This window comes from Protopterus annectens, chromosome 7.part0 (assembly GCF_019279795.1).
Source record: "Protopterus annectens isolate FY-2018-M chromosome 7.part0, PAN1.0, whole genome shotgun sequence".
NCBI lineage: Eukaryota > Metazoa > Chordata > Ceratodontiformes > Protopteridae > Protopterus > Protopterus annectens.
Window position 1 is genome coordinate 1725324112 of NC_056739.1, and position 14360 is coordinate 1725338471.

Here is a 14360-nt window from a genome sequence, read left to right on the forward strand (position 1 = left end):
GTCTCCTTTGCTTCTTTCCTCATTTCTCATCCTTGTACAAGTAATGAATATTTGTAGCTGTTCTTAACTTAATGCCTGGTCAAATTCTTCAATTTACTTCTCTTTCACTCCTTTTTCATCTGCCTCCCTTGGGTCTTCTATACACCCTACTTTGTTCATAATACCCTCCTACTTACCCAGGCAAAGCCCCACACTAACTTGAGCTAGGATGCAGTGACTGGTAAATGAGACCAACACTATTTGGATTTTTGTGAGTCTACATAGAAATCTAATTAACCCAAGCAACTATCTTTGCCATTCAAATGAGATGGAGAATGGAGAAAGAGAGCTATTCTTTTTAAACTATATCACATAGTCTGCTTCTAACCAAACTCTCCAAACTTAACCTGCCTTCCTCTACTTTGAACTGGTTCTCTAGCTACCTATCTAATAGATATCAAGCAGTCAAATGGAAAAAGGCAACCTCCTCATTTCTTAACACCCCGACTGGTGTCCCCCAAGGCTCCATATTAGGTCCCCTCCTTTTCAATATATTTATAAATGATTTCCACAAAGCTATCCCTCTTTCCAATATCATCCAATATGCAGATGATTCGACCATTATCTGCACTGCCTCAACTATCCCTACTCTGATAAAACTAACTCAGGATGCTTTTTCTACCATTAAACTATGGATGAAAACAAATCACCTAGCACTCAACCCTACTAAAACCAAATTAATGAAATTCACCCCTTCTAAACTCAACTCTCTCAATACAAACTCATTCTCTATTACTAGTGAGAATAACACTCCACTGGAACTAGTGACAGAGACCAAATTACTTTGAGTCCAAATTGATAACCAACTAAAATTCAACTCCCATCTACAACTAAATATTAAAAAACCCAAAAACTAGGGATGCTCTATCGACAAAAAAACTACCTTACAACTGCCACTAAAATCACTCTCTACTTCCTTTCTTATTCCCTCCCATCTATATGGAGCTCCACTACTAACTAATCTACAAATCTCCCTGAAAAAACAACTTTCCTCCTGCTACAATAAAATCGCTAAGTTTGCTACCAACCAAAAGTCTAACACCCACCACTGCTCCTCTCTCCAACAACTAAAATGGCTAGAACTACCCAATCAGCTCACTTATACACTACTATCCCTTGCACATAAACTTATTTTCAACCCCTCCCTCTGTCCCTCCCTCTCTTCTGTGTTTAAAATTCACATACCTGATAGAATATTAAGATCCAACAACCAAAATCTATTAAAAGTGTACAAACCAACCCGTCCCCCAGGCAAATATCTTCTCTCACATGGGTTAGCAAGTCTCTGGAACTCTCTACCTCCATCTATCCGTACTACCTCTAACCATTTTATGTTCAAAAAATCTCTTCATTCACATCTACTTTCCCAGTGGGAATGCTCTTGCTCCCACCCTACTTAACTACACTGAACATCCCTTTCCTCCTACTCCTGCTTACACCCTTGATTTCTCTCTCTCATTATCCATAACTCTCACATTCCTGTTATTACTATGGAATATGTAAGAATACTCCACACTCTACCTCTCATATGTTGAACTCTCTTTATGAAATAACTTTAGTAGAATTTTGAATTTATGTATAATCCCTTATAATCTGCCATCAGTTTTTTAACACTTACATTAATTGTAATTGTTGTGCATTGCATTTGTATTTGCCTACTGTGACTTTAACAATGTTTAAGTATGTCTAATACCTACTGTAATCTATATTGTCTGGAGCTTTTCTCCCCAGGACTCCATTGAAAACGGGTTCATTTTGGCCCAATGGACTATCCTGGTAAACCAACTGCAAATAAATAAATAAAATAAAATAAACGATGTTAAAGGTCTAATGTTTAATCTGGGAAACAGCTGTATAAGGGCTGACATACACAGAAACAGTTCTGCTTCATTTTGCAGCACAAACATCAGAAGCTAGACAGGCAGACATTCACCAGTAGGTGTGCAATGGTTGGAGTCCAGCTTTTGTTCAGGTACTTGCTCCTACTTTCAAACAACTTTACAGTATTCATCCTCCAGTCCAGACTAATCTTTTTCAGATAGTGCATGAGGGACCTGCATCACGAGGTTTATGCTGGTGTCGACAACAATAAAGAAAAAAAGAATTACCTAAAATCAGTTGAATGCTTTTAGGCATGTGGTAGCATGCCAAATATGGTTTTTCCATGAGGGCAAGAGATGCTCATTATTTCATATGGCTCTCATGGTTACGTTTTTCTTAAGGACAGTGCAATGGTACTGAAGCTTCTAGACTTTAGTGCTAAGTTATTTATGGGTAACATAAAACAGAAAATGGGGAGGAAGGGGATCTGTTGAACTTATGTAGCCTGACATTTTACCATTCCTTGTTAATCATTATATCACTGACATGCATGAGCAGACCCAGCTTCTTGAAAAGGTCACTGTGAGATGTGGATTACTGTTTGCCTGAATGTTCCAAGGAGTTCAGCAACATCTCTGGTGAGTACTTTTGTAATGACTTGACTAAAAATTGACTAGTACTGTTATCTCAATCAGTCAAAAACTAACAAGTCTTAACACGCAAAAGGTAATTAAACAGAAAGACTGACAGGGAGTGAAATACAGGAGTAGATGAATAAGGAAGACTTTTCTCTTATGATTCTGTGAGTGACTGAGGTACTGTCTGGGGAATTCTGTTCATCAACAGTTCTAGTGAAACTCTTACAGCTCCACTGAAGAGAGTTTCTCCTCAGGAACCAAAGTTGATACCTTGAAGCAGCAAGATAGTACAACAAAACAGCCATCTTTGGAGACTTCATCACAAGAATGTTACCAGCAATGGAAAATTCAAATATTGGTATTGTCAGGCCTAGGGAACAGTTTCCTCTCAGGAATGATTCTTTGGAGTCTAGGAAAACTTGTTAATGAGTTGCAGACAATGCTGATAAAGATTATGACAGAGCTTCTTATTTAAGAAATTGTAGATAAAGGATTGCAACCTGCACATTTTTGTGAAAAGTTAATCTGAGGGTGGAAGGGGGGGATGAAAAGTGAGGTTTCCTGCATTGATCCCAAAAAAGTGACTGAGAACATGAGCTGGAAATATAAAAATGGGATACGAAGATAAAATGCTTTGTCATTTTGGGAAATAGATCAGTTTTTAAGGAAACATTCTGGGAAAATATCCCTCTTATATGGGAAGACCTATTTGCATGCAACAATCTAAAAATTGGAACACCTAACAAATAAAACCATAAAAAGCCAGTGAAATGTGCATCTTTAGGACTGGTACTGTCTATCCCAAAATTTAAAACAAAAAGAAAGATGACTGAAACTACATAAAAATCAGTGGTATGCTTCTCAAGTATAATTTTGATTGAAGAAATCAGAACAAGTAGCACCAAACACAGATCTACCAGTGTTGACATCAGTAAAGAAAAAAAATCATCTTAAATCAGTTGAATGTCGTTAGAAGTTTAAGGTTTATGGACTTAATGCAAAAAGTACATTTGTGTACACAACATAAATATAAATGTTTGTGTGTATTCACTGTTGCAGTCATCACACTTGGGTTATCCTGCCAGGGGTAACCCTCAGTCGGCCCGAATACCAGAGGCTTAGCATTTCTGCGTCAGTTGCTGTCACTCTAGGACTGACGTCAGGTCGTCAGTGGTATAAAATCAGGCAGCCTACGCCAATACATCAGTTTTTCTTGCCCCAACTATCAAGAGCCCCCCAAATAGGGAGCTAGGTTATGCTGGAAGAACACCACCAGTAGAAAGTAAATACCAGAAATTCCCTGTAAGGAGTGAGGAAGACAGAGAGAGAGAGAGAGAGACAAGGGGGATGGAGGGTGGGAAACCAGGATTGCAACAGTGAATACACTCTAACATCTACATTTATGGTAAGTGTACACAACTGTACTATGTTCTTTGTGTTTCACTGTTGCAGTCATCACACTTGGGTTGATTCCCAAAGCTGAAGAAAAGGGTGGAGGCAGTCAAGAAGATTGGGGGGTTGGCTAGGATGCCCTGCAAGACTGCTGTTGCAAAGCCTGCCCTGGATTTGGAGAAGATAGGCAGGTGGTAATGCTTGGTGAAGGTATGAAAATAAGTCCATGTGAAGCCTCCATGATGTCCCTGGTGAGGACCCCTCAGAGAAAAGCTGCAGAGGTGGAGGTTGCCCTGGTGGAATGCGGCCTGACCCCCTTGGGGGGGGGGGAGTTTCCGTGGTGTTTGTAACAGAAATGGGTGCAGTGTGCTATCCATTTGGAGACTGTTTGTTTGGAAATGGCCTTGCCCTCTGCCCCTGCTGCAAAGTTGACTAGCAATTGGTCAGTTGTCCAAAAAGATTTAGTTCATTGCAGGTAGAATTTGTGCTGTCTGTGCACATCTAGAGAATGCAGAATACTTTCTCCCTTGTTTTGTAGGTTAGGGGGAAAAAAGGTGGGCAAATGAATTGATTGGTTGAGAGCCACAATGGACACCACTTTAGACATGAATGTTGGGTTAGTCCTGAGGGAGACCCTCTCAGCACGGGAAATGATGAAGGGCTCTACAGCCATGAGTGCTTGTAGCTCTGAAACTCTTCTAACTGAAGTGATGGCCAGAAGCAAGGCTGTTTTCCGAGAGAGGAATTTTAACTCAGCTGAAGCTGCCTTCTCAAAGGGCATTAGGGTGAGCTTTTCCAACACAAAGTTAAGATCCCAAGCTGAGGTAAGAGCTCTTCTGGGTGGCCTTAAATTATTAGCCCCTCTTAGGAACTGTTTGATGAGAGGGTGTGAGAACAGAGGTGGCTCTGTGCTGTAATGAGCAGAGATGGCAGAGGCATGAATTTTAATAGAAGAGAAGGATAGGCCCCTGTGTAGTAGGTCTGCTAGGTAATGCAGGAGGAGAGGTAGGGAGGGTTGTGCTGTTTCAGCTCCATTAGCCTGGATTCCAGGTGCAAAACATTTTCCACTTGTTAGCATAGGATTTTCTAGTGTTGGGGCGTCTGGCCTCACGTATAACATCCAGGACTTGTTTGCTTAGGCTGGCAGCTGGAGGAGAGGTCATGGAATAAGCCAGGCAATTGTGAATGCATCAATTCTCCTTTCTTCTGTGTCAGGAGTGTTGGGATCTGCGGCAGGTGCCATGGTGGCAGGGTTGACTGGCTGCACAGCAGTCGGTACCAGTGCTGGCATGTCCAGTCTGGGGCAATCAAGATAGCCCTTGGTTTTTCCTCCCTTATTTTGGGCAGTACCCTTGAAATTAGTGGTAGAGGGGGAAATGCACAGATAGAGAGTTTTATCCATTGGAAGGATAGAGCATCCACTTTACAGGCCCTGCTGTGAGGTTCCCTGGTGCAGGATTTGCTGAGCTGGTGATTGTTGCAGGAGGCAAAGAGGTCCACCTTCGGGGTGCCCCATTTCTGGGTTACAAGGTTGAAGGTTCTGTGGTCTAACTGCCACTTGTGTGGGTCTAGCAGGTTTCCGCTTAAGTTGTCTGCCAGAGAGTTAAGGGAGCTTGGCAGGAATTGTGCTAGCAGGTGAATTTGCATGGCTGAAGCTGTGTGTCAAAGGGTCATGGAGAGTCAGAAGAGAGGATAAGAGTGAGTTCCTCCCCGCTTGTTGATATACCACATCACTGTGGTGCTGTCTGTTTTGATCACTAGAGGCCTCAGGGAGAGTAGGGGTCTGAAAGTTGTCAGTGTGTGCTGAACAGCTAGCATCTCTTTTTGGTTGATGTGCAGATGTATTTGATTTGGGCTCCAATGTCCCTGAATGCACCTGCCGTCCAGGTGTGCACCCCAGGCATAATCCGATTTCTGTGGTGAGGGTCTGGGTGGCGTGGGGTTGTGAGAAGGGAAGACCCTTGTTGTGGTTGCATGCTGCTGCCCACCAAAGAAAATCTTTCCTTAGACAGGGTTTCATAGGTATGATAGTTTCTAGGTAGTGTGTGTTGACACCAAAGGCTTTTTAGGTACCACTGTAGTTTCTTCATATGCAGTCTGGCATGAGTAGAATGCAGGAGGCCATGAACCCTAGAGCTTGCAGGATTTTCCTTGCGGTTAACTGGGTTCTGGTGGCTAGTTGAGAGAAGTAGCCTGTCAGGTAGGCTTGTTTTTCTGGAGTAAGGAATGCCATCTGGGATGCTGTGTCCAAGGCTCTCTCCCAGGAATGGGGACTAGTTTTGATTTCTTTTCACTTATAGTAGACCCCAAGAAGGTCAGTAGGTCCTTTACAAAGGTCAGGTGCTGTAACAGCTTTTTGTGTCTGCCTGAATCAGGCAGTCATCTAAGTAGGGGTAAATTTGAATACTTCTTTGTCTGCAAAAAGCGATAGCTGGAGCCAGCCATTTTGTGAAACCACTGGGAGCTGTGGATAAGCCAAAGGGAAGTGCAGAGAACTGAAAGTGCATAGATCCTGCTCTGAAACGTAGATATTTCCTGCAAGATTCCCTGATTGGGATGTGTAGGTAGGCCTTTTTTAGGTCTAGGGTGTCTAACCAAGCATCCTTGGACAGCACAGGAAGAAGCTACTGGTGGGTGAGCATTCTGAATTTTGGTATCACCAGGAAGGTGTTTAGAAATGAAAAAATCGATGATTGGGCATTGGGTGCCCTATTTCCTGGGTACCAGGAAAAGCCTGGAGTAGAAACCCAGGCCTATCTGGTCTGCAGGAACAGGCTGTATTGCTCATGGAGGGCAATACAGGCTGTATTGCTCATGGAGAGCAGGGAATGGACTTGTTTTTTGGCCTCTGCCCACTGGTTTGGAGAAGACCTGGGAACCCCTTTGGGGTTGGCAGAGTGCTGAAATAAAATTTGTATCCCTGGGACACTATGTTGAGGACCCATCAGTCGTTGGTAATAGAGGCCCAGTTGTTTGCATGGGAGGACAGTTTTCCTCCTAGGGGCACAAGCAGGTGGGCAGAGGGAGGGGTTGGAGGATTAAAGCCATTGTGAGTTCTTTCCATAAGACGTGGCTTAGCACTCCCTGTTTTTGAAGTGGAGGAACTCCATTGCTTAAATCTCTGCATTCCCTGGGACTGCTGTCAGGGGGGTCTGCTTCCCCTAGGTCTTGGCTGAGCTGGCCTTGAGAGGGCCGGAAAGGACCAGTGCTTGGAGGGGCAATGCCTACTGAACCTTGGAGGCTGGACTTGTAAGAAGTCTGTCTGCATACATTTAGCTTTTTCTTCCACCTTTTTTAAGACCTCTTCTGCCTTGGTGCAGAACAAGTTGTCTTTGTTCAGTGGTGTGTCCAATAGTTTTGATTTAACATGGTCTGGCAAGGTCTGTTCCTTAAGCCAAGCATGCCTTCTAAGTACAGAACCAGTGACTGCTGCCCTGCAAGATCCTTCTAGGGTGTTAAAGCCACATTGCAAGATATGTTTAGTAACTTGGCATGCAGAATGCATGAGCACTTGTAATTCTTTATTTTCTGCACAAACAGGAAAGGTAGACAATTTTTGTTTGAGGAGTTCCATAGTATGTTGCTGGTATTTCAGCATGTGGAACTGACAATTTAGTGCCATATTGGCAAGAGTTACAGAGGTGTATACTTTTTTCTCCATCTGTCTAAGGCTAGGGAATTCCTGTCTGCAGGGGTGGGATTTTTAGCTGTGGTTGCTTTAATTCCCCGAGGTCCTTGGGAGATGACCTCTGGGTCAGCATTAGGATTTTTGAAAAGGAATTTGTGAGAGTTAGGGACTCTGTAATACCCATCAGGTTTCCTGGGAGCAGGAGGAAGGGTGTCAGGAGTCAAACTGGATTCCATAGACATCATCCACAACATCCAAAACAGGAGGAATGGCTAAAGGTCTGTGCTGTGGTAAATCTAAGAATTCCCCGAGTCTCTTTTTGGACTGAGGATAGTCCTGCCATTCTCATTGAAAATGCTCCCTTAAAGTACGTAGGGTTTCACCAAATGAAAAATTCTCTGCAGGAGAGGCAGAAGGAATGGATTCCTCTGCATATGAATCCTCATAAGCAGATAGAGGTTGCATGCATGTCTTCATATTCAGAAACCTCAGAGTTATCGGACTCCTGGTCAGATAAAACTGCTGGGCACAAGTCTCTTTTTCTTTTGGAAGGGGTAGGCTGGCTTCCCCTAAAATGGCGAAAGACCTTATCATGCTTATTAAGCATTTGAGATTGAGGCATGGAAGCAAGTGCCTGAGCTTGGGTTATTGGCTTCTTAGGCGTAGTTCATACCCTGGGCCTTAGAAACCCAGTAGTTTTAGAAAGCGCGAAAGTCGTCGTTGGTTTGTGTCTAGTATTGGTAGTGTGAAGAACCTCCTCGGAAGCCGGTGCCTGCTCAGCGGCTCCGGACCTATCCAAAGTAGAGACATCCACTGGATCCTTAGTAAAAGAAGAGTCTTGAGGCATACCGGACTCCGAACGGGTCTCGGTAGCGGCCTGCGAATCCACAGAAGCGGGCATCAGGGGTTGCAAAAGCACCTCACTGAGGACCAGAGAACTGACGACTAGCTTAACGGAAGTATCATTGGCAGTTTTGGACCTGTGTGGTCTGTCTCTGTCTTTATCCTTACGTTTTTTCGGAAGATTGGTAGTCAGATGGCTTACCAAAGCCACATCGGAATACGGGGACAGACAGCGAAAATATTTAGCTACAATAAGGTCCCGACGACGTATAGTTCTGGCATTGAACAAAGCACAAAAGCGACAGCGAGGTATGTCATGGTCTGGGCCTAAACAGGTGACGCAGTAAGAGTGGAAGTCTCGGTGTGGTATTTGCTTTCCACAGGTGAGACAATTGTTAACTTTTTTTCTGACATCGGTTAGAGCAAGAAAAAAGGATCCCCAACGGGGTACTTAGCTTTATAAGACTTCAACTTCAATTCGGAAATGAAACTCAGGTAGCAACTGACCGGCACTCGTGCGAACTGCTTCTGCTTCGGGCTCCTCGGCAAGAAGTACTGATGTAATGGTGTCGGCTGCCTGATTTTATACCACTAACGACCTGATGTCAGTCCTGGAGTGACAGCAACCGACGCAGAAATACTAAGCCTCTGGTATTTGAGCCGACTGCGGGCTACCCCTGGCAGGATAACCCAAGTGTGATGACTGCAACAGTGAAAAACAAAGAACATAAGCAATTCACCCTTAACTGTAGTATAAAATGAATTAACTCTGTCCTTTAGTTGGTACAGAAAAAACAAAGAAGCAGTACGTCTAAACATTTCACAGAACCTCTGCTGTTCATTCATGTGGAACTCAACTGAGCTGATGTGACTTAACTAGAAACATATTTATTGCACTACCACTTACCCAACAGGACTGCAAAACCAATACGACAGAAAAAGGCATAGCGAAGCATCCACTCTGTCACAAATGCACTATGTGGTCCTCCTGGAGAAAAGAAATGAGCATAAAACAAATGACAGTTGAGATTAAAACAGCAGTAAAGGCAAACATTTTTTTTACACATTTCCATGATAACTATAATCCTGAAAACACAATTTAAAATGTAGGTAATAAACAGAGGGTAATAAATACCAGGTTTTCTCACCACGAAACTGCAGGATGGTAATAATAGATCAAATAACAAAGCTTCGTGATCAGTAAGAGCAGAGTCAGCAAAACGAATTAAAGTGATTCAGCAGTAGTCCAATATCAGTACAAAAAAGAAGTTTTTTATATAATAGGTAATAAACAGAAGTAAACCCAGATTTTTACATTTACACTTTTAAGTCAACAATGGTAACTGTAAGTTGCTTTATTTCAGTACTTCAATGGGTTCTTCAGTATCAAGACCAACATACCTTTATCAAGTGAAACAAGTGAATGTAACCCACCCTTCAGGGCTGCATCTACACATGAATAGTTAAAAGCCACAATATAGGTCTAGCTGTGTCATTTAGAGAGACTCCTTCTCTTTCTCACAAGACAGAGCTACTATAGTGTAGCCCTTTGCTTGAATTTTTCATGTTGAATCATAAGGAAGCCAGCTAAATACTACTTACATACTCCTCTATTTTTACTGATTGTTTCTGGAAGACACTGTATTAATTTATTTGTGGTGTGGGTCCTGCTCATTTTGCCTTTGCCAGAACAAATTGTTTCTAGCAGACACTGCAGTAATTTACCAGTTGTGGGGCCCAGTCCGCTTCCCTACTCTACCACCCTCAATTCCCACCTCACGCATACTCTACATTGATCCCATTTAGTGCCCTCCCACTTTCTCTATTATCCCATAGCATCTCGCACTTCACTTTCCCTATTACCTTTGCTCCAATAGATGCTCAAAGTTTAATTCCCAGTTTACTCTTATCTAACTCATCTAGCTATTCTACCACTGCTAGAACAATTTTTAACTCATCCCAAACTTTTAACATCTAAATCTACTAGTCTTATCTTTATCCATAGAGCACATAACATCGGAATCTACCAGTCTTCACTTTACCCATAGAACACATAACCTTTCACCTCTAAACCTGCACTCATTTTTAAAATCCCCCTCTACGCCTCAAAACTAGCTCATCTCTTCTTCCTTATGTAACTCACAGCAGTGTGCTATCCTCACAATTACTACTCCTTATACCACTCCCAGTCTGCTCCCATCAGACTTTCTTTCAACAACATATCCACCATAGCCCCCTCCCTTCTCACCACTTCAAGTATTCACCTCTATAAATATAGAATACAAATAACCAATTCCTTAACTCACTCTGCTAACCATAAAAAACAAAGTGGCTGCTCCATTACCAGCATACCCAATTAACCTCAGTATTAGGTGGAGGCATACATCCTAAACCCGGTCCCAACCCACCATCAGACCCCACTCATATACCCATGCGTCCCACACTAAACAATCTTCCTTATAGAACTATCATATAAACATTAGAAGTATCTGTAAAAAATAACAGAATTCTATACTTGGATAAGTCAACATTCCTCAGACATTCTTATAATTACAGAAGCATGGGCTACACTGAAATAACAAAGATGAAGAAACATTCTGCAGCCTACAAAGAGCTACAACTGGACCTAGTCACTTTGTAAACAATCTTATGAAGTGGATAGTCCAAAGGGTAAGGCAGAAAACTGATAATGTGCTCCAGACTCACAAAACCTTAAGACACTTAAGGTCTGGATGAATAGGGATGTGATAAGCATCTTTTAAATCTATGGTTACCAGGAAACTTAAATGAAGAGGAGGAGGTAACAGGTTGTGAACTAACATCATTTTGAATTTGGGCACTAGCGCAAACAGGTTTAGGAAAGAATGATCCAGAAACAGTCTTCAAACACCTTCTTTCTCTGGCACTAAAACATTCTTGAATAAAAAGCTTTCTCCGCCTGGGAAGGAGGAAAGTACAGTTGTGTACACTTACAATAAATGTAGATGTTCGAGTGTATTCACTGTTGCAGTCATTACAACTGGGTTATCCTGCTGGCAGGCTGCCCTAGGTCGGCCTGAATTCCAAAGTCTTGGTCCGGCGTTGGTTGCTGTTGCCTCTTCCCTGACGTCAGAGTGTCAGGGGTATAAAAGATGCAGCTGACGCCATTTTCTTCAGTTTTTCTTGCCCCAGATGTCAGGTGCCCCCAAAAGTGTAGGCTAAAAATATGTTAATAAAACATACATGCACCAAACTATATTTTATCTTCATCTACAAGCAAATACACCACATAGGTTGTATAGATTAGAGAAGAACAGATAAGTTCCAGCAAAAGTAAGGGGGATGGCGGGTGGGTAACCTGGACTGCAACAGTGAATACACTCAAACATCTACATTTATGATAAGTGTACACAACTGTACTATGTTCTTCGTGTTTCACTGTTGCAGCCATTACAATTGGGTTGAATCCCAAAGATATAGTTGGGAGGCTGGAGCTAAATACCATTAGGGGCGGCTATGAGGCCCTGCAGAACTGCAGTGGCAAAGCCTGCCCTGGACTTACAGTAGAGTGGTAAATGATAGTGCTTTGTAAAGGTGTGCACTGAACTCCAGGTAGCAGCCTCTAAAATGTCTTTGGTTGGTACTCCCCTGAGGAAGGCTGCTGAAGTGGCTGCTGCTCTGGTTGAATGAGGCCAAATGCCCTTAGGCTCTGGCTTGTCATGTTGTGAATAGCAGAAATGAATGCAGTGGCCTATCCACTTTGAAACAGTCTGCTTTGAGATAGCCTTTCCTTGTGATCCTGCAGCATATGCCACTAGTAATTGCTCTGTCTTTCTGAAAACTTTGGTTCTGTCCAAGTTGAATCGAAGCAGTCTGTGTATGTCCAAAGAATGCAGAATTCTCTCCCCCTTGTTCTGTGGGTTTGGATAAAAGGTTGGCAGATGAATAGCTTGGTTAAGGGCCACACTGGACACTACCTTAGGCATAAATGCTGGGTTTGTCCTCAGAGAAACCCTGTCTGGATAAAAAATTATAAAAGGTTCCACAGCCATGAGTGCCTGTAGCTCTGAAACTCATCTTGCAGAAGTTATTGCTAGGAGCAGAGCTGTTTTCCAAGATAAAAACTTTATATCAGCTGTATCGGCTGGCTCAAAAGGAGGCAGGGTGAGTTTTTCCAAGACATAGTTGAGGTCCCATGCAGTTTTTGGATCCTCTGAGGTACTGCCTTGAAGGATGAGAAAAGATTGGTGGCTCTGTACTGTAATGAGCCGAAATGGCAGAGGCATGAATTTTAATTGATGAAAAAGATAGGTCTTTGTCCAGCATCTCAGTTAAGTATTGCAAAATCTGAGGGATATTTGGCACAGCTGTGTCAATTCCTTGTGTCTGGTTCCAAGCACAGAATCTCTTCCATTTTCCAGCATAAGATTTTCTAGTGCTAGGCCTTCTTGCCTCCAAAATGACATCCATCACAGCTTTAGTGAGAGGTGCGTTTTGTATGACTACATTATCCACCATGCTGCCAGATTTAAGGTCTTGAGTTGGCTGTGCAGGATCTGATTGTTTTGTTGGGACAGTAGATGAGGAATTTGGGTAAGGTCCAAGCCAGGCATTGAGACAAGTTCCTTAGGATTGGATACCAGTACTGGCGGGGCCAGTCTGGGGCAATCAGTATCATTTTTGGCTTCTCTTGTCTGACCTTTAGGAGTACCTGGGTGAAGGAGAGGCAGTGGAGGGAAGACATATACTGCCAAGTTCTTCCAGCTGAAAGATAGGGCGTCCACTTTCCATGCTTGTTTCTGATAAGTTCTTGTGCAGAATCTTTTTAGTTGGTAGTTGTGAGGACAGGCAAATAGATCTATATCCGGGCATCCCCATTTCCTTGTTATCATGCTGAAGACTTGTGGATCCAATTTCCACTCGTGGAGATCCATGAGGTTTCTGCTTAGTTTGTCTGCCAGAGTATTTGTCTTTCCTGGCAGGAATTGTGCCTGCAGATGTACTTGGTAAGTCAAGGCTGTGTCCCACAAAGTCATGGCTAGTCTGCAAAGGGGGTAAAGAATGAGTGCCTCCCTGCTTGTTTATATACCACATGACCGTGGTGTTGCCTGTCCTTGTCAGTAGTTGTCCCGGATGAAGTAGGCCCCTTGAAGGTTGTCAGGGCATTCTGGACAGCTAGCATCTCTTTTTGATTGATATGTAGATGCATTTGGTTTGCGGACCATGTGCCTTGAATACATCTTCCTGTCATGTGGGCTCCCCAGGCATAATCTGATGCATCTGTTGTTAATGTCTGCCTGACTGGGGATAAAGTGAATGGCTGTCCATTGTTATGGTGACAAGCCTTCGACCACCATCAAAACTTCTGTTGCAGGCAGGGAATGAGAGTAATCCTTGTTTCCAGGCTGTGGCAATGTTGAGTCCAAACACTTTTTAGGTACCATTGAAGTTTCCTCATATGGAGTCTTGCATATGGAATTAGTAGAATGCAGGATGCCATGAAGCCCAAAGCCTGCAGAATTTTTTGTGCAGATAACTGGGCCTTTGTTACCAACTTTTTGAAATAGCCTTTGCTTGTCTGGCGTAAGATAAGCCATCTGGGCAGTTGTATTTAAGCCTACACCCAGGAATATTATCTCTTGAGAGGGTACTAGTTTTGATTTCTTTTCATTGACTGTGTACCCTAGGCTTGTTAAAAATTTCTTTACAAACGCCAGATGCTGTAGTAGAATGTCCTTGTTCTCTGCTTGAATGAGGCAGTCGTCCAAGTAAGGATATATTTGAATTCCTCTTTGTCTGCAGAATGCAATTACTGGTGCCAGGCACTTTGTAAAGACCCTGGGCGCAGTTGATAAGCCAAAGGGCAGTGCAGAGAATTGGTAATGCATTGAGCCTGCTTTGAATCTGATGTATCTTCTGCATGTTTGTCTGACTGGGACATGCAGGTATGATTCTTTTAGGTCTAAAGTCACAAGCCAAGCCTTCTTGCCCAGCATGGGCAGAAGCTGCTCTAAAGTCAA

General features: G+C 43.0%; 1 protein-coding gene across 1 annotated transcript in view; it reads right to left on the reverse strand.

Annotated features, from left to right (window-relative positions):
* Positions 1-14360, reverse strand: part of APEH (acylaminoacyl-peptide hydrolase) — a 2062145-nt gene that overhangs the window by 618751 nt on the left and 1429034 nt on the right. Inside the window, exon 17 of the mRNA XM_044078262.1 lies at positions 9269-9349. Within this exon, the coding sequence (XP_043934197.1) occupies positions 9269-9349 (81 nt within the window). The remainder of the gene's footprint in view (positions 1-9268; positions 9350-14360) is intronic.